At 48.1% G+C, this 23,746-nt stretch overlaps 1 protein-coding gene across 6 annotated transcripts in view; it reads right to left on the minus strand.

The window, feature by feature from the left end:
• Positions 1 to 8,228: 8,228 nt before the first annotated feature.
• PTBP2 (polypyrimidine tract binding protein 2) overlaps positions 8,229 to 23,746 on the minus strand; it is a 36,507-nt gene continuing 20,989 nt past the window's right edge. For 2 of the 6 annotated variants that reach the window (XM_006105956.3, XM_023746837.1), the window contains 9 exons: positions 23,271 to 23,435; positions 23,073 to 23,183; positions 21,109 to 21,304; positions 13,782 to 13,936; positions 12,336 to 12,369; positions 11,830 to 11,922; positions 10,126 to 10,342; positions 9,938 to 10,015; positions 8,229 to 9,764 (listed from right to left, as the gene is read on the minus strand). In XM_006105956.3, coding sequence (XP_006106018.3) covers positions 9,632 to 9,764; positions 9,938 to 10,015; positions 10,126 to 10,342; positions 11,830 to 11,922; positions 12,336 to 12,369; positions 13,782 to 13,936; positions 21,109 to 21,304; positions 23,073 to 23,183; positions 23,271 to 23,435 — 1,182 coding nt within the window. In that variant the 3' untranslated portion in view covers positions 8,229 to 9,631. The remainder of the gene's footprint in view (positions 9,765 to 9,937; positions 10,016 to 10,125; positions 10,343 to 11,829; positions 11,923 to 12,335; positions 12,370 to 13,781; positions 13,937 to 21,108; positions 21,305 to 23,072; positions 23,184 to 23,270; positions 23,436 to 23,746) is intronic. The other 4 variants (XM_006105959.3, XM_006105958.3, XM_014448002.2 and 1 more) reach the window with 4 other exon arrangements.

A 23,746-nucleotide genomic window follows, 5' to 3' on the forward strand; every position in this document is an offset into this window, starting at 1 on the left:
GACCGGCTCCCGCGTCCCTGCCCTCGGTGCTCTCCGACTGGGGAGAGAAATAAGGGGGTGACGCCTGGCCCTAACCCGAGCTATGGAAAGTGCCCCGGGCGTCCGCACACACCAGCGCTCAGACCCGTCCAGGCCCCGTGGCTGCCCCGTCCCTGCTCAGCCCGACTCTCCAGCTCCGCCCGCTCCCACGTCCAGTCTCAGGCTCCCTCGCGGGTCCCTGGCCGCACTGATGGTCCTGCATCTGGGCTGCTGCTCCGCCCTCACCCACATAAACACATCACCCGCTCCCAGAGCAGCTCAGGAGGTGGGAGCGGCCCTCACTGCCGGCCTGTCTCCCTCCCGCCAGCACGCGCTCCACACGCACCTGGACGTGGTGTCCGCTACGAGCCCCTCCCTCACCGGGAGCCGTGTCTCTTCTGTTTTCCTTTCTAGTCTCATGTTCCATCACTCCCCCCCGACACACACACACGTCCCACTGCTCACAGACACACACCCAGGCCAGCACCCCTGCCCGGGGCACCCCTGCCCGTGACCACGGCCACGTCAGGGTGATGCTGGGATCGCTCACGTCTCCCTGAACGAAGCGGTAGACCGGCCAGCTCGATCGGTGAGAGGGGTGATTGGGGATGGCAGCTCGGCAGACATGCTCCCCAGCTACAGGTGGGTCCCCTGAGGGTGTGGGACGGGCTGTTCATGGGCGGGAGGCCCTGGGTGCGCTCAGCGGCTGGGAGACGGGAGAGACGCCGGGCGGATGGCCTTTGGAAGAAGGTAAGTGCGTCGTGTATAAACCGGGCGTTTCCGGGAAATTGGTCTGAGTTCTGACGTCCATGCTCCTGACTGCGCGATGAGCTGTCCGTCATGTGTCCTCGGGTCCATCTGGACGGAGGTCCTTTCCCGCTCAGAGGCCCACGCGGGTGAGAGAGGAGACCCGAGACAAGACGTGGCCCTGAGTGCTGAGCCCGCAGCCAGTGCCCTGAGCTGAGGGGCTGGGGCCTCCCAGCTGCAGCCAGTGGGTCTGTGGCCGGAGGCCCAGGCAACAACCTGGACTGTGGATTGGGGCCTGCAGGTGGGGGTGGGGGCCTGGCTGACCCCAGGGGGTGTCAGGGTGGAGCTGAATTGCAGGACACGGTGGGTGCAGGACTGCTGGTGCGAAAGCCCCACAATTATAACCCCGGCTTATCTTTCTTAGCCCTGAGCCCCCCGCCCCCCCCCCCCACCCCGCCTGCCCCCGAGCGGTATAGGCCGTCCTGGTACCAGGCTTGCTCTGCTGTGCATGGACCTGCTGCGTCAACCCCCGAGTGCTGGTGGCCCCTATGTTTTAAGACATGTGTCGGACTGTTGCGCGTGGAAGTGCTTCTCCGTATTTGAAATCTGACGCAGCGGCGGTGTCCCGTCCATATTTCCATAATATGCATCACAAATTGATTTTTAAAAATTAAATTCAAAACACTGTGGCTGTGGGGATGGCTTCCATTTTGGAGGCGTGGCAGTGAACGGGCTAAAAAGACGGCCTTTGAGCCCTGACCGGTTTGGCTCAGTGGATAGAGCGTCGGCCTGCGGACTGAAGGGTCCCAGGTTCGATTCCGGTCAAAGGCATGTACCTGGGTTGCGGGCACATCCCCAGTAGGAGATGTGCAGGAGGCAGCTGATGGATGTTTCTCTCTCATCGTTGTTTCTAACTCTCTATCCCTCTCCCTTCCTCTCTGTAAAAAATCAATATATTAAAAAAAAAAAAAAAAAGACGGCCTTTGAGCGGAAACGCCCTGCAGCGCCCACTGTGGAACCTGGGGAGCACGTGACCGTGTGAAGGCTCCACGCGTGCGATGTTCCACGTTACCCAGGGGTTAGGTTGAGCGTCATTGCGATTTGTAGGAATAAGGTTATTTTTAAAAACTTTGAGGGCTGCAATATCACGTTTTGTTATGTGGCCGACCCTGTGACCGGCGTCCTTGGGCCCACGGGGTCTGTCCCCGGAGGTGGCGGCGGCGTGAGCACCCGCGCCCATGCCCACCGCGTGCAGCTGCTTCTCCGCCACCCGGGCCCCTGCGGACAGGAAGCCCATTCTCCTGCCTGAGAAGCTGTTCTGGGGGCGCATTCTGACTTACCTTCTGCAGAGCAGGCGAGGAGCGCCGGGGGCAGCTACCCCCCAAGTAGGTCATTGTCCGCCCCGAGTGGGCAGGGCGGGGAGCAGCTCCCAGGCGTGGACACAGGCAGGGAGCAGCTCTGATCGCTGGGATGAGAAATGGCCGGTGCCCGGGAGCCAGGTGGCCCTCCTCCGGCTTGCGGCCCACTTTCTCCTGGAGGTTTTGCTCCCGGCTCCTGGATTGTCATCTCTGTAATGGGCTTTTAAGTGACTTTTTCTTGGGGAAGGTGGCATTTGTCAGGGTGGCAGGAGGGCCCTGGGAGGGGCGCGGAGCACATGGGGGCCTGGCTGGCTCGCCGCCCGAGCTGTCACTGGGGAAATGATGTGTGTCATGGTCTGTGTGTGGCTGGCGCTTGGCGCGATTCTCAGCTGTGCAATTCTGCATCTAAAATAGTGTTTCATGGCCTTAGCCGTTTGGTTCAGTGGATGGAGCGTCGGCCTGGGGTTCGATTCTGGTCAAGGGCATGTACCTCGGTTGCAGGCTCCTCCCTGGCTCGGGCCCTGGTCAGGGATCGTGCAGGAGGCAACCAATCAATGTGTCTCTCTCACATCAATGTTTCTGTCTCTCCCTTGCTCTTCCACTCTCTCTAAAAATCAATGAAAAAATATCCTCGGGTGAGGAATAAAAAACAAAACAGAAAACCCAGGGCGTCCGATCTCTCCATCCTGCCTCCCCATCAGCTGCCCCCCTCCCACCCCCGTCAGCTGGCTCAGGTGCCATTTCCCTCTGGTCTGCGTCTGGGTTGGAGGGTTAAAGACCCCCGTCTTTAGGGGCGGGGGGGGGGGGCGCTAAAAGCATAAATGACAGTCTAGCCAGTGGCCCTCGTGAGGAGGTTCCCGGCCAAGCCGCTTGGCCCGGGGACATTCGGCAACGCCTGGGGGTGCTGCGGGCGCCAGGAGTAGAGGCAGGGAGGCTGCCCACACCCTCAGTGCACAAGACGCCACGGACCCCACATGCCAGGCGCAGGCCCCCCGTCCTCGGGTCACCTGAGGTGTGTCCCCAGCACTGCCCTCGCCCCCGAGTTTGTTCACCCAGTTCCGACTCCGTGGGAAGAGTGGTCAGCGCTGTGGTCCCAGCCTCCTGGGCTCTAAAGCTTCCCAGGCCCCAGACCCGCGTCTGTGCCGGGGCCTCCCCCCACATCCGCCCTCGGCCCTCCTCCCTGCGGGCGCCCAGGGGAGGGGGGGCTCTATGTCACCTGGACTAAAGCTCCTGACCTCCAGGAGGGGGGCGCAGGGGAGGGGGGCTGCGTAGACAGAGCCCTCCTTCCAAGCTCGTCTCAATTAACTTACAGCCTCTCCTCCACCCAAGCCGGGCATCGGGGCATCCGGGCGCCCCCGGCTGCCTCGCACCTTCCGGGGGGCTGTGCGCCAATTAATTTTTCACCAGGTGCAGGAGGGCTGCTGGCCGGCCGCTCAGCCGCTCATTAGTGATGCGGGTGTCGCTCCCCTCTGTGCCGCCTGCAGCCACAGCCCCCCAGGACCGCTGGGCTCCCCTGTCCCAGCAGCTGCCAGGAAGGGGGGCACCGTCTTCTCTCCTGGCTCCTGGGGAGGAAGCGTTACTTCCTGTGTGTCATGGCGCCTCCCATGGCCACATGGCCGCCACCTCAGTGGTGTGTCTTGTTTCCAATTTATCCAAACGCTCTGAAGAGCGTTCGGGTGTGCAGACAGGGGCAGAGCCACGGCCGGCTCCTCCCGCAGCTGGAACCGGGGCGGGAGGGCTCTGGTACCGGGCGAGGAGGTAATTGACCTCCTGTTCCAGGTCAGAGCATCCATTTCTCTGCTGAGCAAACGCTCACTCCGGCAGTTCAGACCTTGGGAAGCCGGACGATTAACAGAGCGAGTTCCCCATCCACCGCATCCTGTTGAGCGTTGCAGGCGCGGCCCCTCCGCTCTCCCACGGGCGGAGTCGGTTCACGCGGACACACCTTCCTATCACGGCTGCTGGCGAAGAGGCCAGTGTGGCACTGGCGTGGGCGGGCACCTGTCTGTCCAGGTGGGAGGAACTTTAAGTCAGTGGGATTCTTCCCAATATTAAGCTTCATTTTTAATTAAGAAACACCCCCCCGATGATTTGCTTCACACGTGTACTCAACTAGTTCAGGAAGGACATGAATCAAGGGATCAGAGAACCCCGAGGAGGCACCGTGTGGCCCGTGTGTGGGTTACGCGGGCAGAAAGCCGAGGGGATTTAGGATGAGTCACAGCACCCTGACCTGAAAGAGGGGGCCTGTGCCAATGGGCGGAACCAAACTGTTTCCCTAAGAGGGGCCACGGTCACGTGCCGTGAGGGGCGTTACGGAGGGAGGGCCCGCCGTGGGAAGGGACAGCTGAGCGTGTTCCCAAGTTCTTGCCAGATCAAGTATAAATGGAATGGAACCTACCGGTACTTCATCAGGTCAGAAGGAAAGGTTTCGAATTTAACAAAAAATACACATGCCTCTAGGAGCAAAACCAACTCAGCACTTAGATTGGTACACACAGAAATCGATGGTGTGTGCAGTAGTTGGGTATGGATCCTCCCATTTCTGAACCAGGGGTGTTCCCTCCATTCGAGAATCGCGTCCCTTCAAAGCGGGACACCGGCCCACGAGCTCTGACGTGGTTACGCCCTTTCTAAGAAAGGCACTTACCGTTCGAGCCATTTCTAGAAATGAAGTTTTTGTCACCACGAAAGGCTATTTTTTGAAACAATGGCCATGTCAAATATTAGACTTAAGTGGACGGCCCCCAGGCCTCTGCACCCGCTCACCCCCTGCACGCAAGCCGAGCGCGGCGCGCCCAGGGACTGGAGGTAATGCGTGCGGCACCAAAAGCTGTGGTGTAGGATTTGCCAACTTCCCGAGTACCGAGCGTTAAATGAATGAAGATACACACATGATAAAAGTAGTAATATATGGAGCATACCCTCAGAGAGTGCTAAATTGAAATTTATATTAAAAAATAAATAGAACAGGCAATAAACCTGTGACTGACTGATAGGCATTCCTCGGGGTCCCCGGAATAAATCTGAGCCCGACTCGAAGCCGCGTCTCGTCTCAGCACTGACTGATTTCCTGATAAACTAGGGTTCCTGAGATTTAACTGGAGAATAAATGAAATTTCTAGCAGCTTCATTACAGCAATAAGACAACTTTAAGACAGTGCTTCTTGAAATTATAATCATGTTTGTGAATTTCAAACAAAGCTCAAGTTCAAAATGCCTCAAGGTCATGATTATACGAAAACCTGAAAATCTGTAACTGAATGTTGTCTCGGTGCCTTTTTCACATTTTAAATCTAACACCGGGAAGCACGCCGTGTGGAGAAGGCCCACTGCAAAGCCTTCAGTGGTTACAAGCCAGACCGTCAGGACACCAGGAAGCACTGAGTGGTGAGGAAACAGCTGTAGGAATGTCTGGTGACTGGCCCCCGGTCCCGGTTTGAAAGTGTGAAGCAGCGAATGGTGGGACGCTCACGAGACTCAGTGGTCACGCAGGTCTGCACCCGGACCTGGCACTGGTGTTGGGTGAGGGTGCGAGGACCCGAGGCTGCGCTCTCGTGCCGACTCAGGAGCTCCTCTAGGAAGGCTTGAGCCCCGGCTTCTGACCACAGGACCGCGTGATGAGTCTGAGCCGGGATCTGCCATGGCTGCCTCTTTCCACCCCTTCCTGCCTCAGCCGCTGACCCAGCTGTGCTGCACTCGACCTCACGGTGAACTATCAGGTGCTCCCAGGTGACTGACACACAGACACACACGCACACCTGTCTCCGTTCCCCCTCCACCCCAGCTAACTCCTGTCCACCAACCTCCAAGAACCCTTCCCTAGCCGGTGGGTGGGGGCTGAATATCCAGGAACTCCTTCCTGAAAACACATCGAACCACACACCTGCCGTTTCCTGACCTGTCACTGCCGTTTCATGGGATCTAGGTGGGCTCCTAGTTACGTCTCGAATGAAAGAATGAATTTTCAAGAAATTAAAAGTAGATGTTGGTGAGGAACGTATTGTGGAGCGGCTGCGGCGCTCGGGCTGACTTGTGGCAAAGCCCTCCCAGCACAAGTACAGCCAAAAGGCCATGGTTGTAAGCAAGCTTGACCCTACGGTCTGACCTGCAGTCCTAGGGCTGAGGGATGTGGGCTGCGGGGTGCAGCCAGTGCCGCCTAAACAAGGCTTGATGGCGTTCAGGAAGTGGCAACAACAGGGAAGCAGCAGATGTGAAACACGTGTGTTCTGACTATAAAATAAAGCTTCGCTTACAGGCTGGGTCACTGTCCTCATCCAGGCACAGTGGTCCACCTCGCCCCACCTGTATTCTCTCGTCTGACCCTTAACCCTTCACCGCCCTCCTCAGGTTCACCCCTGGCCTTGCTAAACGCGGTTCACGTCTAAGATGTTTCTCGTTGGTAGAAATCCATCGTTCTAGGGTCTGGTTTCATACGACAATATTTACATCTTCGAGTTTCTGGTAGAGTGTTACAAACACAGGCAACTGCATTATTTTTTAAAACACAAAATCGAGTGGGGGGAAAAAATCACAAACTCTTTAAGGTGATCTTAAAACAAAGGCATACTCGGGGGCTTCTCTAGCTCTCCTGTCACGGGGGCCTCACCTGCCCATCTTGGGGAACTGTACCCTCAGCAGGTGGAATGGGAGCTTCTAACAGCTCCCGGGCCGCTGCTGGTCTCAGGGCTGCGTTTTGAATGAAGGTTCTGGGACCTGAGGCAGTTGTCCTGCTGGTGGGCCAGGCGGGCCCAGCCCAGCGGTGACCACAGGAGTGACTGCAGCCGGGAGGGCGGATGAGGAGGCCTGGCTCGGGCCGCGGTAACACGGGAGGTGAGAAGTGGAGGAGGAAAGGTGGCAAGTCGGTCACCGGAGCGGAATAGCAGTTTGCGGCAGTCCTAGTTGTTGCATGTTTGGAATCTTTCATACAAGTTGAAGTTGCTTGAGTCAGAAATCCTAAACACACTGAGACCAAATCCACTGTGCCCGCTGACTGGGAGGAAGGCGCCAGCAGGCGGGGACAGGTGTGTAAGGACCGCACACAGGTGCAGCTGTAAAGTACTAACTGCTCACTCTTTACATTGCCTGGGAGAAACTTGAGACTCAAACCATGTATATTCAGTGTTTATTGAAAAGAGATTAACTTTAAAACCTCAAAATTAATTAAATGCCATGAGATTTGATAAGGGGCGTGTCAATGTCCAAACATCCTCTTCTTGGTGGAGAGCAGTGTGCCCATGTGCTCAGTATGTTTGTTTTTATACGTATTTGCACACTTTCATTCTATTACTTGCAAAATCTTTAAAATAAAAACCCATTAACTTCAAGGGAATAAATATATAGGAGAGTAACGACTAAGTATAAAATAGGAAATCCTACCTGTGCTCAGACAATTCTGTGCCCACTTCCCTGTGTTAGGTCCTGGCTAGAGGAGGGCGTGCCCTCTCCACACGCTCCCCGCCCGACACACTCAGAGGCCACTTCCTGGTCACTGCTCTCCACACACACATGTGCATTTAAGTTATTTCATCACAGAACCAACCTAAGCAACATGTAGGACTCTGAGCTATCTGACACCAATATACCTATTTGGAAAAATGTGACCTGAAGTATTTTGAGTAATAGATACAGCACCTTATTCAGAATCCTCTGAAAAGCAGAAGCTGTGAAGTGAGAACTCACTGTTCAGCTTCCAGTACCTGAATGTGTCCCTTGGCGAGAAGCCCCCTCCCCGCATGGCGCGCTGTGTCACAGCGCAGGGCTGTCCGGGACGAGGAGACCTTAGCAGACAGAGAGGAGAGGTGAAACCGCGAGAGAGCATGGCAGTGGGAGAGGGTGCACTGCATTCACCCCCCTCCCCCCAACCCCGGGAACCGGGAAAGCGACGGCCGAGCTACAATCTGTCTTTAAGCAGCAGATTGTAACGGGTGGGACATGTTAATTCCGGGTCCTCCTGGGAAGCAGTCACCGTCTTTCAAATTAAAAAACAAACATAAAACCACCACCCTGGTGCAAGTTCAGAGCATGTCGGAGTATCTGCCCTCCCACCTGCGGGGCCAGGGCGCACAGCACAGGGACAGGAGAGGCAGCAGAGAGAGACAGAGGTGAGCAGAGCTGCAGTGTTTATTGAGCATGCTACAGAGGGAGCAGAGTACACACAAGGAAAGTAGACCACCATCAAACCTCCCGACTTTGTTAGAAAAGTAATTTTTAATTGTGCCGCTTCCAAACTAGACTGAATTTTACATTTCTAAGGATGTAAAAACTCAACTAATAGAAAATATACATGACCATTCTGTCTACACAGATAACAGAATCTATGAATCTTGAAACGAAGTACATCAATTTCAAAAAGTATTGGTCATTTAAACAGAATCAGCAATTCAGATCGACAAGAACTGTTCAAATTAATTTGACCTGTAGATTCTGAGCCATGTTTTTATTAAAGTCAGATCTATTCCTAAATACAAAATATTTTGAAGATTTATTAAAACTGAATATTACAATGCAAGGTAAATTAAGACTAAAGGCACATAAACTTTGGTCCCACCTGGTTGTCAGTTTTAGAAAACTGCCACAAAATTCATCTTCCTGCAAAGGTTTGCAGTGACTCTCTGCATCTTGGAAAGACATGCACCAGTTCCTGCACTAGCCAGACCAGCCTCCATGCTCAGAAATCCACAGCCATGTCCAGTCGTCATCACAAACTAAGGATGGCAATAGGTATTGAAATGCACATAAGTCATGTCAACTTCAAAAAACATCTACGAAAAGTATTCAGCCACAAACAAGACGTTACTTAGTGCTGACAGCAGTTATAGGACGCGTCCCACAAGAGCGTGTACAAAAGGTTAAGGTTCCACAATGCTTTCCACGTAGGGCTCAAACTGACAGAAATTAATACTCTGCATCTTGTTAATTCAACTAATGCCTACATTCCTAACAGAATCTAGACCAGAATTGTGAGATACAAAAAGGCCAATGTGTTTTTAAAGCAATAAAGCCTAAGGTAGTATAACTAAAAAATGCTGCTTTGTTCTTTCAATATCCTGCATCTTATTTGACTAAATAGAAAGAAATGTGACAAGCCAATAATTCAAAGTACGTTCCAAGCAGGAGAAACAAAAACTTAACCTTTTTACACACCCCTGCCTATACATAGTGTAATCCCCATATAACAGTGTGCCCGAGACAAGCAATCCCTTGTAAATTCCTAGTGAATTGCACAATAGCAACACTAGTTTTCCTTTAAGGCACGTATGTCAACTAAGTTGAAAAAGAAAAGGAAAATTAAACAAATTTTAAACAGACAATAAAAATGGCTTCCCTATCGAACAGATGGAATCAGCAGTTAATACTCTGCCTTTACATACGCCATTTCGTTTTAGAACCAAGGAATGATAACAGCATGAGAAAAAAAAGGAAAAAAAAAATCAAACTCTGGTCCCCACTTTCTGAACAGTCACTAGGTGATGACACAACACTGTGACCCGCCTCCGCCTCCGCCCTCAGATCGTGGACTTGGAGAAGGACACTCGCAGGTGGTGGTTCTCCCCCAGGTTGTAGTTGTGCAGGTCGATCAGGGCCTGGATGGCCTCCTCCACCGTGGCCATCTGCAGGAGGGCCATCTTGTGATCTCTTCTGAAGCAAAAGAATCAAGTTAGACACTTGGTAACAACTAGGAAGGCTTTGTTACACACTTGAGTTTTGCCCATTCCAGAAACCACAATCTCTATAAACAAAAATAAAAATCCCTTGAAGAGAACGTTTACTTCCCTGCAGCCACCAAGGGAAAGAGCAGAAAGGGTGCTTACTGAAAAAACTTGAACGCTTTCACAGTGCCCCCCGTGTTGGCAAACAGCGTCCGCAGATCCTCCTCTGCGACCGAAGGGCTGGGGGAGTTGGAGAAAACGAAGAGGAAGGGTTACTCATCAGCTTTATCCTTCATTCCTCAAGGGCCCACCCTCCCCAGCCCCAGCTCCAGCTCATGGGTGATACTCACGGGATGTTGGACAGGTGAAGGGTTGCAGAAGGAGGAAAAATGTTCTGAAAATTTTTGGATCCAGGTTTCTTAAAACGATGCAGTGGGGAATTACCAAAATCTTTAGTGAGACCCTGGTCATCGAGCCCCTCCCGAGGCAGCTGGACAGTCTGATGCTTGGAGAGAGTGACACGGATAATCTTTCCATACATCTTCTGTCCATTGAGATGGTTCATGGCTACAAGAAAGGAAACAATGCCTACGTTTTAACAAAGCACAAAGCAAAGATGATTTTAATCGTTTAAAATCTGAAGTCTCTGACTTAGAAAGAAGTCCTGAGTGTCTAGTAACCATTGGTGTCAAGTTTAATCCACTTGCCCCGGACGAGGCACCTGGCAGAAAGCTTCCTCCACAGAATGAAACCCAGATTATGCCTCCCCACCCCACTCTTCCCTGACAACCCTGCCGACCCATCAGCTGTGGCCCCAGGAAAGGAAGTGAGCACGCCTTGCTGCCCTCTCCTCCCTCCCACTCCACACCCCAACCTCAAGTTCATCTTCTCCCCACCCCCAATCTAGGCACACTACACTCATTACAACAGTCCGTACATAGAACAGAACCAGAAACCATTCGGAAGGATTTGCTTTCATTCTCCCTCAGGTACTGCTCAGCCACAATGACCACGGGTACCTTGTTCACCGAGGCTCTGCCCAGCTCCCAGCTCCCACGCGATGAGGAAGAAAATGCTACTTACGAGGACCAGCCGCCCCGAGCAGAGCGGACACAGTGGGGAAAGGAGACACTGCCTAAGGCCCCTCTCTCCTCAGAGGCAGAGAGCTGTACTTCAAGAGGTAGAAAGCAGATGCCTCAAGTTCTGTGCATTGTCTGAGCTACCACCATCGCTGGTAAGAAACACTGCAATTCAAGCTTACTTGTCTCCAAAGGCCAAAAGGCCCGGATATTATGTGGTTAGTTGGTGAGTCTCGTTAGATTAACAGTACAACTACACTAGTCCTCACATCAAAAACAGCAAACTTCAAAATAAAAATTGTGACTATGCCATCAGCCTGAGGCACCATCATTCCTGAATCTCAACTAACGGAATTCTCAGCTGAAGAGCAGGCTTTTCACAGTCAATCAGTGTGAGGATACCGTCAGTCTAGACCTAGCATGGGATCTGATTCTGATTTAGTGAAATGAGATACCAATTTAATTAAAATCACCGATTACTTATATAAGCAAAACTAAGTGTAACTTGACTAAGGTATATTTTAAGATTCCAAAAGGAATTAATGGTGTATCTGGCACAGGTTTTTCATTTTGAAAGAACCTGGTATCCTTAAAATACATTTTCCACGTGACTACATTACTTCTAAATGATGTAAGAATTTAAGTAGTCTGGCATTAACTGGAATCCCAGACTATATGAACAGCTAACTTCCATTACAGGGAATAATCCGGAAAAGAGCTTTATAATATAAATGCCATAATTTTTATGGACAATTGTTACTGCATTCCTGGAGCCCGAACCCTTTTCCATGAGACTGAACATGAGACAGTAAGAGGACAGCAGAAAAACACCAGTATGTTCACCTACACCACTACTGACATGAAAACAGGAACATTAACACGACATGCTGAGCCCTGGCTCTTAAACAATCCCTCCTTTTACTCACGGATGGACATGAGCTACGTGAAGACGGGCAGAGCCCACAGCTTCCTTACCCAGTTGTGACTGGTGCCCGTCCGCCATCTGGATCAGAGCGCTGTCTTTCTTATTGTACAAAATCTTCACGCGCTGCACGTCTCCATAAACACCTTGAGTGGAGCCACAGAGAGGTAATCCAAAAAGGAAATTAATTTTATGTGCAAGTCGGCTAACGATTATCTTTCTGACATATTAATGAAACATTCAGACATCAACATGATCACTCATTCAAACTCATCATTCTCACAAATGAATAAAGAAAGATCAAGATTTTGAACAGTGAATTTTGAAAAGAACAAATTTTGATAAACCCTCAAAGCTATGTGAATGATATTAAAGACCATGCAAAATAAATCAGCATGCATTAAAACAAATTTTGTGTCTATGGAGAGTTTTAAATAGCAAAGAAAAATAGCAAAAGATTTACTATTCAACTTTAAGCCAAAGTGCTAGCTACAAATAAGAATTAAGGTGAAACCAAAATCAAATCAATAATAAAAGTATAGTGCTAACAATAACATACCGAAGAGGGTAAACAGACTTTGGGGCGTAACCATCTTTAGAAGGAGAGAAGAGCAAGCAGCGTAAGACAAGGAGAGAGGAGAGTCGAGGAAGAGCGGAGATGAACAGATCATCCATACGGAGGGTGGTTCCCGCAGAATGGTGAGTGGTCATGATCATGGTTCAAGGCGGTTAATTGGGGCAAGTTGGTCCGAGGACGTTTGTTCAAGCACAGAAGCATGAACAGGGAATGGAGACAGGGATGGAGACCAGGACAAGGAAAATAAAGGGTCAGACAGGGGAGGGAATGGGTGTTTGGAAAGACAAGGAGAGGGAAGGTGAACACACAGGGGAAAGGATGAAATGGGGAAGGGAAACAGCAATGCAGAAGAAAAAAATAAGGAATTGGGGAACAAAAAAAAAATAAAATATAGGTCAGTACATAGGAAATGCAGGAATTTGGTCAGAAAATGGTTGGTTTATGTACTGTACAAGAAAAACTGAGTAAAATGTAGTCATCCAAGACAAATATGGGTAAAGTACATCTACATCAAGAGTCAATTACAGCATTTCATCTCAACACGGGGCAGGAGCATGCACAAGGGTTGTAAACTCTGAACTGTAACTGCATAAGCATGGCTGGTTATGAAATGCAGGCAGAATTTTTAAAAGAAAAACAAAGGCACTCTGAGTCAAGCCTTTTCACATGCAGAACTGTGAGCGACAATAGTACCAATGATCAAATCAGCTCAATGTTCATACTGACAGAGGCCAATTAAAAATGAAACCAATGTTCAAATTAGACACCATAAACTGATACACTGAGCCTCCCACATTTCATACCAGCTTTCATAGCAATCAAAATAAAACATACCAGACATAAATGTACAACTAAAAAAATAACTCAACGGTAAGCTATTTAACAAGGGGGCGATAACGTTGAAAATATTTGTAGGAGACAGTGACTAATAACTGCAAAGAAAAATTACTAAAAGGCGGGAAGAGTGCCTCGGCAAGATCTTTGGAAGAACCTTTAAAGAAACACGGATTAGAGTCGTTCACATCAAAGAAGATTTAAAAAATACAATGACACATAAGCATGAAATGAACAAGCAAATAATTAGAAAAGGCAAAGAGCAAAATTTTTTACAGTTAAATCTGCAAACTGGATTACATTTGCCTTTGAGAACAACAAAAAGATAAAAAGCCAAACTACTGTACTTCACCATATTTTTCTTAGGAAAAATAGGTAGTTAGGTTAAAAAAATATATATTTAAAGAGATATGACTATCTAAGGAAATAAAGTATTACTTAGGTACATAGGTTTTATTCAGAAGTAGAAACATACAAAAAATACTTTGACTAATGAATGTACATAAAAGAAAGGCAAGTGCAAAATGAAATCCACATGGAAACTTGCACAGATGGAATGGAGTGAAGGGTGAACAGGACAGGCCAGCCACTAACCTCCTCGTTCAGATTGCTAACCAGCAGGACCGTGTTGCCGCCCGCGGAGACTCCGGGCATCCCCACGCGGCCCGCCGCAGCCGCGGCCGCAGCCGCTGCGGCGTTTGGAATGGCCAGAGGACTCAGAGCTCCTGGAACAGCTGCAACAGGAAGCCCTAATTTTAAAATAAAGCGGATTTTACGAAACACACACAAGTCGTTTACAAACACCAACTTAAGCACCAAGGCTGCAGGACTTGGGGCTGCGCTCCACGTGGTTCCTGAAAGGGAATTCGTGTAACACTGAGAAAAAGGGCTTGCTGACCGGGAGTCGTTACAGAAAAACAGCTGGTTTCGGGGAAATCATTAACTATTACAACTAAAGTACATGCTATATTATGTTAACAAGTTAAACCATCGCGTTTCCACGGAAAAGCAAAGGAAGCATAGAGTGGAACACATTTGAGTCAAGACGTGCGCGCCCTGGTTTACAGCGAGAAGCCACATCTAAAACCACCTTTCACTACGAGTGACTCACTTTACACAGGGCCGTCTTCGTGAACTCACACCGGAAACCAAACCAGGCAGCACAGCTCATGAAACCAGTGGGTCCCCCTTCTATGGATCAGCGACTTTCAACGGGAGGCTGTGAATGTGTCTACAACATGCAACACCTGACTAGGCAGGAACACTGACCATGTCCCTTTGACTGCCCAATGCAGCCACTGCCAATAGCTAATACAGCAGCAGCCACCGAGTGTGAAAGAAAATACCTATTGTTTTCATCATATTGGCAAAAAACTAGACTTTTTGGCGGCCACAGAATGTTAATCCTTAGTTTATGCCATGAGATGAAAGGGCTGAAAATCACTGCTATGAACAAATCGCCCTGAACAGTGTTTAATGGACACGAAGGGCCTGAAGGAAGTCTTACCACAATCTATTTGCCTTCATTCCACCACTACAATGCTCCCCAGGGGGAGGAACAAGCAACCGCCACGGTTTCAAATGGCCCGTCAGTGTTTCCTGTCCTTCACCACCCGTCTTCTACGTCCTTCTGACTTCTCCGTTCTACTTCCCAGTCTCTGCTGCTCTTTCTTCCTTAAAATACTTATTTCTTAGACAATCTCCTTCTACCTCAGCATCTTTTATCCGCTTTTCAGAGGCCAACGAACAGGAATCCTTTATCCTTCCACACCAGCTTCTCAGTGACTATTAGTTCATTAAGATGTGAAGACATGGTCTTGTCCTCCTTCCCATGATTCAAAAAGAAAGCCAACCTGAAGGGAGTTTAGACAGACCGGGTAGACCTGGCCCTTAGTACTGTGGTCCCGCAGCTGCCGTTGTATTTCTTCTTTTCTTTCCGGCCTTCTTGTGTATGTCACAGGGACGTGCTGTTACCTTTGGTTTCAGATACCTTATTCTTTTAGCCAAATTTTTATCTTTTTACTTTGGAAACTACTATGACCTTCCACTGCCAGTCTGAAGGGTTCTGTAAGATTCACCCTTTCTTAGCCTCTGGCTTTTGACTTCAAAATGTCCCCTTCCAGCAGCTGCTGCTTGCCCTCTTGCCCCCTCTCGTTTGGCTCTGGCTGAGTTTATCTTACAACCTCTTGCCCACACCATGGTTTGGGATCTGCCCCTTTTTTATTTCTCCACTTTTCTTTGGATTTTACTTTTTGTCTTGGAAAATCTCTGTATACCAAAGTAGAGAGACTAGAATAATGAACTCATGTACCCATGACACTGACCTACACTTGGCCAATCTTGTGTCATCCATGCGCCCAGTTTCACTTAAAAGCGAGTCCCAGGGAGAAGGACCTGAGGCTGAGCCCTTTGTGCCCAGCGTCTCCTCTCTGGACCCGCCAGCGGGCTCTTCCCAACCAGCGATGCCACCGCATCACTAACCGTGCACGTGGAAAGCACCACAGTCCTCAGGACAAGGACAGGCTGTTGCCACGTACCGTTGAGCGGAAAGACCCCTTCACCTGATGCCCGTGTCAGTCTACAAGGATCCATTCCGAACGCCTCACAGCAAAGGCACTCTGAGCAGGGACCCTCCTCCGCCTGCAGCACCGTTTCCTGGATCTCCACGTGGCTGTGGCGGACGCACGTGGTCCCACTAACGCTGGCACCAGCACACTTCACGGTGGGAACGACACTGTCTCATCATTGCTCGTCTCCCTGCCTCAACTGGCTGTTAGTAGAAACAGTCACCTGACACTTGTGTTAAGTTCCTTGGTATTAATGGGATCCAGTTGCCTTCTCTCTTTCTCTCTCTCTCTCTCTCACTCACACACACACACACACACACTCAGGAGAAAGAAATGCATTATCAACTCTCAAATTCCCTTTTAACAATATAAATCTTTTTTTTTTTTTTTTTTTTTTTTTTAGTCCACCAAAAATTAAAATCAGGCCCTGACTGGTTTGGCTCAGTGGATAGAGCATCGGCCTGCAGACTGAAGGGTCCCAGGTTCGATTCCGGTCAAGGGCATGTAGCGTGGTTGCGGGCACATCCCCAGTAGGATATGTGCAGGAGGCAGCTGATGGATGTTTCTCTCTCATCGATGTTTCTAACTCTCTATCCCTCTCCCTTCCTCTCTGTAAAAAGTCAATAAAATATATATATTTTTAAAATTAAAATCAGTTTAATTCCTGGTTTCATTTTCAATTCTCAGTGATAACTCTCAGAATCCACTAAGCCAAAAAAACTTACCTGAAGAACTAGTTAGTTACCAAACTAAAAATCATCTTGCCCTGGCAGGTGTGGCTTGGTTGGTTGGAGTGTCGGTCGTCCCGTGCACTAAAAGGTGTAGGGTTCGATCCCCAGTCTGGGTCTGTGAGGGAGGCAACCTATCCATGTTTTTCTCTTTCTAAAATCAATTAAAATTTTTTTTTAATTAAAAAATCTCACCCTCGCCGGCTTGGCTCAGTGGATAGAGCATCGGCCAGTGAACTGAAGGGTCCCGGGTTCAGTTCTAGTCAAGGGCACATACTTCAGTTGCAGGCTTGATCCCTGGCCCTGGTCAGGGTGCATGTGGGAGGTAACCACTCGATGTGTAGCTCTCACATCGATGTATCGCTCTCTCTCTCCCCCTCCCTTCCACTCTAAAAAAAAAATCAATGGAAAAATATCCTTGGGTGAGGATGAACAAAAAAACAAGTCTCACAAAGCTCCTGATCCTTAGCCTTTTCAGTACATCCCTGAAGCAGGACTGTCTCTGTCTACTCCTCCCACTCAGCCACACCTGTGCACGTGGCCCCCAGTGAGCAGCTCTCTTGCTCCACCCTTGTCTTCTTCCCCTCTCCCTGCCTCAGCCATTCACTCTTTCAACTTCCCAATCCTCCTAACACCCACCTCCAGACTCCGCCCGCTTCTCCGCCCCCCACACGGTGCCCGCATAGCCACAGAGCTACCAGGTGCCCGCTCCCGCGATGGGCTTGCCTGAAGCCAAGGGGCTCTAGCTTCCTTCCACCACTCACACCCTGCAGTGCAGGTGAGGCTAGACCCAAGCCTCCATTCTGGCTCTGATTTCATCTGAGCTTGTAAAGTAGTAAGAGCAACAATACGCGTGCACACACCAATCCCACATTCTGGTAGCCAACATTAGCGGATTTCCTAGTCCAGCGGTCGGCAAACTCATTAGTCAACAGAGCCAAATATCAACAGTACAACGATTGAAGTTTCTTTTGAGAGCCAAATTTTTTAAACTTAAACTATATAGGTAGGTACATTGTTATTAACTTAATTAGGGTGCTCCTAAGGCTTAGGAAGAGCCACACTCAAAGGGCCAAAGGGCTGCATGTGGCTCGCGAGCCGCAGTTTGCCGACCACGGTCCTAGTCTATTCCCAAGAGTTCCCTAAAAAGTACACTAGACTGAAGTCCTATCTCCTACTGTCAATCTCATGTTCAGCAAGGATCAGAAACTCCTAAATCAGTGATGGCAAACCTTTTGAGCTCGGCGTGTCAGCATTTTGAAAAACCCTAACTTAACTCTGGTGCCATGTCACATAAAGAAACTTGATATTTGCAACCATAGTAAAACAAAGACTTGTATTTTTGATATTTATTTTATATATTTAAATGCCATTTAACAAAGAAAAATCAACCAAAAAAATGAGTTCACGTGTCACCTCTGACACACGTGTCATAGGTTCGCCATCACTGTCCTAAATTCTTCAACCAATTTCCAAAGTCCTCTTCTTCCACCTCTCCCCTCTTCCCTTTCTTCAGAGACAGAGTGGCGAAAAGAACAGGGATTGTAAGGCCAATGACTGTTTCCGACTCCAGCTCCGCCCCTGAATGTGCACGGCTCAATAAAAACCCCGCCAGTTCTCATGAGGATTATCACAACATCTCCATTTTCCAGACCCCAACATTCTCACTGTCCTCTGGATCCAGTCACTACAATGAATTCTAGAACTGAAGCCAGCCTGAAACCAACACTAGCTGACAGGCACTGAGCACTCACTCACTACATGCCAGGCCCTGCCCAGTTCATCAGAGGCACTAGCACACTGACCCTCACCACGGCCACAGCACCAGGGACCGCTGGCACCACGTTCGTTACAAATGTGGCGGCTGGGCCAGATCTTGGACTCAGGCGTCTGGGTGTGGAGTCCCTGCTGGAGGTAGTGACTGCGCATGTCCTCACTGCATTCATTGCCCTGGGCCTGCTGTACTCCCGAGCCCCACCCCCCTTTCCTCAGCACCCTGCCTCAGGGCAGGTGCTTTCTTCTCCTAGTACATCCTCTATCCATTATCATCTGAGATACATGCCTTGAGACTATCCTTACGGTAACTACTGAACTGAAGAGGCACTTCTCATTTTAATCCTATTTATTTCATCCCTCGATTCTTGGTGCTTTATTTTACCCACGATTTAAATGTGCACTGCTTTAAGTTCCAAGTCTTTAACTCTCTTCCTCTCTTATACTTGGGGAATCCAACACTAGACCATGAAATAATAAACAATCTGACATATTCCTATCAAATGAAGACCCTACAAAGTATAAAAAGAGCACTCAATAGTGGGAGGAATAGGCAGACTCATGTACCGCTCGTGTTAGTGTAAATTAATAGGGTCTTCTAAAGACATGTGCAGTAAGAATCTGAATCCTTGAACATTTTCCTTGACACGTTAATTCTAATTCTAGGAATCCAGCTTAAAGAAATAGTTTGAGAGAGAACACAGTTATGTACAGGGTGTCTATCATATGCCACTTACAGTAATAAAAAGTATGGAAGTATGTCCAACCAAGTTGCCCACTATCACACAATGCAGTATTAAACTTTCATTTAAAAATTTTCTTAATGACACTTATACACAAAACTGCAAATAAGATGGTTTTAACTTTGTACAAAAGTTTGTATTTTCAGTAAAACTGTAACAGTGGTTATCTCTTATAAATTATCCAAATTACTAGAGGCTGCCATTATTTGATTTTTTAAAACTTGTCACTCACCTACCTCCAAAACTATTTTAGGGTACTTTGAGAATAAAAAGCCCAGTTATATTTAACTAGACGCAAAGCCATTAAAACAGGTAAATGATGAAGTCACGTAGTAAAGGAAGGTGAAGTCCCATGTTTTCACCACAGAACGCCTTCCTTCTTTTCCTCAGGTGGAGAGAATAAACAAAAACATAATATATTAATGTATTCAACACAGAGCTGGAAGACACTACACAATTTATTAAGAACTGAGAAGCTTAACTCATATGCTTTCAATGCAAAAATGTAGGACACACTTGAAAAGACAGGGAAAACAGTGATGAATTCCCTAGAAAAGAACCAGTGACTTCTAAGCAAATACAAACACTTGGGCCAAGGCGCAGAGCACCTTAGGGTCCAGGAAGTGGATGTTTGATATTAGCTAAGCTTTCTTGGTATTTTGCTGTTACACTGTTTCTTTAATGAGTTGCATGCGAATTTTTTAAGCTTCTCAGAAATTACGTGTAAACTCTTGATGTCATCTTCTCCTTTGTTTGATATTTTAAGAATCAAATTATGTATCTGCCAAGTCCCTAACAAAATGCCTAGGACCTACAAGATATTCAATAAATGTAATAATACAATTTCTACCGGTAAAGAATTTAAGAATCTATAGTAATAATTATAAACAAAAGTCATGTATCACTCATTGTTTCTCTCAACTTTACCTTTAAAAGCGGTACACTTGAAATAGTATTAATTTATAAGCTGAATTGAGGGAATAAAGGCTTAAATTAGATCCATAAAGTAACAGAGCTTGTCAGGAAAGAATGTTATCAAAATAAAGCATCTATTATCCTCAGGATGAACAGATGGCTTGTGCTGGATGGAGCAGAAAATTAGAACAAAGGGTCAGTTTTGTCTGAAGTCTCCAGAATTAATTTCAAATGTCAATTGCTTCTCTTGCATTAGGGTGCCTCTATTCAAGATGTATCATCACTTACATTACGTTTTTACAAATGGCTAGTGCAATGTTACATATCCACAGGAAATAAATATCTATTTTCAAGAATTATTTCATTATAATACTTTTCCTTTTTTTAATTGATGGACATAAACTTAACTGTAAGAGCTTCTTTGAGACTCATAAATCTTGGTTCCATATGGATAGAAACTCTAAAGACAACCTTACAAATGTCAGAAATCAAGAATGTCCCAGGCACATCAAGTAAAAGGAAACTAAGATTTCATCTTAAGTGATGACTTCATTCATTTTACTTACAAAATAACATTTTCCTTATTTTTTCTTCATCTTGATTCCAACTCTATCAGCTGCAAATTTTTGCATTGTTTTTGTTAGGTAGGTCAAATCCATTGTCAAAAAAGGTGAAGTCAAATAAATACCAAATAAATTTTATAGAAAGTTCTTTCCAGTGTAATTTTTTTAAAAGCGAGAGTATATAATACGTCCTCCTCCCATTCCAGATTTTGTCTGCTAACATCTCACTGTTTCTATGCCGTGCTAATGAAAACAATCAGACTACCCCCCAAAACATGCACAAGGGGCCTGGACCTAGACTTAATTCTAGACAGCATGACATCAACTTTAAAGTGTAAAGTTTTATGAAGAATTCAACAGTATTTCTCCATTAGAGCTTGTCTCCTTTTATTTGGGGAGAGCAGGTGAGGGTGTGAAAGACACCTGATATAATTTTGATATACCTTATGAAGAACACTAAGGTATTCATATGGCTTCTCGCCCAAGAAAAGTAAAATGTAACACAATTTATTAAATTCTTAACGGGCTGGGGGTGGCAGGGGACGGGGACTCACTGTACTTACTGGAGTTCAACAGGCACTTTCAAAGCCATTGGCAAATGGGGACAATGGTACAGACAATGGAAATCATACCTAAGAGGGATGTCTCCTTGGCAAACGCTGCGGCAATAGCTGGGTCCAGGGCAGGCTGTCCATCCCCAGATGGGAGGTCAGGTCGAGTATAATCCCTACTTTTGTCATTGTTGTATTTTACATTCAAATTCACAAGTTTGGAAAAATCGATCCTTAGAGTACAGCAAGCGTTATAAATGTTCTGACCATCTAGGGCCTGTAAGAGTGAATAAAGCACATGAGCAATGTGAAGGAATGACAATCAGCAAAATGTCAGACTGACAACACAACACTGACAGCCTGCACGTAAGAGCGACCAGGAAGGGATCAAGCATCTTCCTTCTTTCCTCGCTATCCCAGCTGAACAGGAACTAGTTTTCACAAGTACTATCTTCTTGAAAGAGAAGGTGCTGCTTAAATCTAAAATACAACCAGTTCGGCACATGTACGAATACTTCTAATTTCAAAAATCTGCAAAAATTAACAAGGGTCACAAACAGTCCTGCCAGAGCAGTGCCCCAACGGCCTGCAGCCACGATGCCCGTGTGACACCCACACTTGCTGCAGGTGGCAGTGCTTTGGTTTTATGAGGTCACTTCTGCTGATGCCACATTGAAGGGCTCAATCCAAGTAACTGTCACTGTGATGCATCTGGCAAGTCCCATGAAATGGGCAAAACACGTTCCCTTCCTTGAGGTGCGCAACCTGCACCAGAACAGCCTGTGGATGCAGCAAATCCCGCGCGGCGTGCCCAAGGGCGTGCGGAGGAGTGCGGGCTGCACAGCTGGAGGCCTGCTCTCCCTCTAATTCCCTCAGTCTGACTATTTGATTGCCATGTGGTTGACTAAGGAAATGAGTGAAGCAGATGTAGGAATAGCCAGGAGTGTCCTGTTACAGACAGCTCGATGGCTACTTAAGTACACAAGGTTTGTCATTACTCGACGACTCCCACTCTGAAAAGGACGCCTCTTCCCTTCATATACAAGATGGAGTTGATGTGAATATATTTACCAAGCTTAAACTAACCTAAAAAATAATTCAACATGTTGACCCATTTCAATACAATACTGGTGAAAACCCACTTAAAGGGACTACCCACACGTGCGTGCGCACCCACACGGATTCTAACCACATCTGAGTGGGCAGGCACCTATCCTGAGCTGTCGGCCAGTGTCATGTCAGTGTCAGGGCGTGCTGTGCTGCAGAGGCAAACCAGGCCCGAGGAGAGCGTGCCTCTGCTCCTGCAGCTCCCCACGGGAACGCACGGTTTTGATTCAAGCCTGGCCTGCAGCACAGCAGCCTCAGCAGAGACTTGGGCGACGGCCGCAGTGCCCTACCCCGACCTGCCTCACCCCCTCCACCAGTCATCTCTTTTTCTGAGTCGTTATTCTCTTAGCAAAATTCTGCATTTACTGGCAGTGTTCAAAAACCCCCAACCAACCAAACCCAGCATACAGGGCTCCCAACCCAAAGATGGCTCACAGAACACTGCGCTCTCCCCCCCAAACCGGAAGGTACACTGCCTGCTACATGGATTCGTGCTCGAGAGAGAGGCTTTCATCTCCTCACCTGAAAAACTATCGGAGTCTCTTCCCAACCCTGGTTCCTTGCCTGTTAATTTTATGTGACCTCTAGTGTTTAACAAGCATGGAAGCACAGCAACTAAATGCGCAAGGCTAGAACCAACCCTGTATACACTGGGAAGCACACGGACGGCTGAGGCGGACGAGAGCTGTGGCGCACCAGGTGTGGGGAAGCTGTGACAGGCGGAGCGAGTCCCAGAACCCACATCAGTGCCAGTTCTACGAATGCAGCAGAGAACACAGCAGACGTGGGACCCATCACCACCCCACAGACGCAGTCTGCGCCACCTGTAACGCTGCATGCACGGCGCAGCTGAGCTACATCAGCATTAACAGGGCTATACGTGCAAGTGTGTATCTGCCTAGGAAAAAGATCACATCTCAAAACAGCTCTACACTTACTAGTTTTGCTTGTTGAGCATTTACTGGATCGCCATATTGGAGGAGAGCTTGAAACTGGTTATTTTTTGTAAATGTGATTATCTTCAATACAGCACCAAACTTAGTAAATATCTGGTAAAACATCAAAAGGAAAACATTATCTACTATCTTATGACTTCTCCAATCTATTGGCTGACATGCGAATTCAGACACACGTACCTGGTGAAGCACGTCCAGGGTCACGGGGTAGTACATGTTGTCGATGATGATTCTGAGCACCGGGCTCTGGGCGGGGGTCACGGCGCTCTCGCTCACGGCGGTGCCGCTGAGAGGCGTGTTTGCCGTCTGCACGGCCGTCACGGCCTGGAGAACAGCTTGGGCACGCTGCAAGGCAAAGACCAGGACTTTGCAAGCACACGCAGTATTTTCACTAACGTTTTGCTACATGTTACACTATCAGCTCATTTATTTTCTAAAATACATATAAATAAAATTTAACACTCAAATGAGCCTTTTGCGCCAGGCATTGTGTTAATGCAAATAGTCTAGCATTTACTTCAAAATAATCATCTAGCATTGGGACCAATGCTGAACAAGCCAAGAGAGGCAATGTAGTTTACTCCCAAAGAACATTAAGATGGAAGTGTTAGAGAACAATAACATTTCAATCTAACAGTATTCACTCTATAAAAAGG

This window comes from Myotis lucifugus, unplaced genomic scaffold, assembly GCF_000147115.1.
Source record: "Myotis lucifugus unplaced genomic scaffold, Myoluc2.0 scaffold_739, whole genome shotgun sequence".
NCBI lineage: Eukaryota > Metazoa > Chordata > Mammalia > Chiroptera > Vespertilionidae > Myotis > Myotis lucifugus.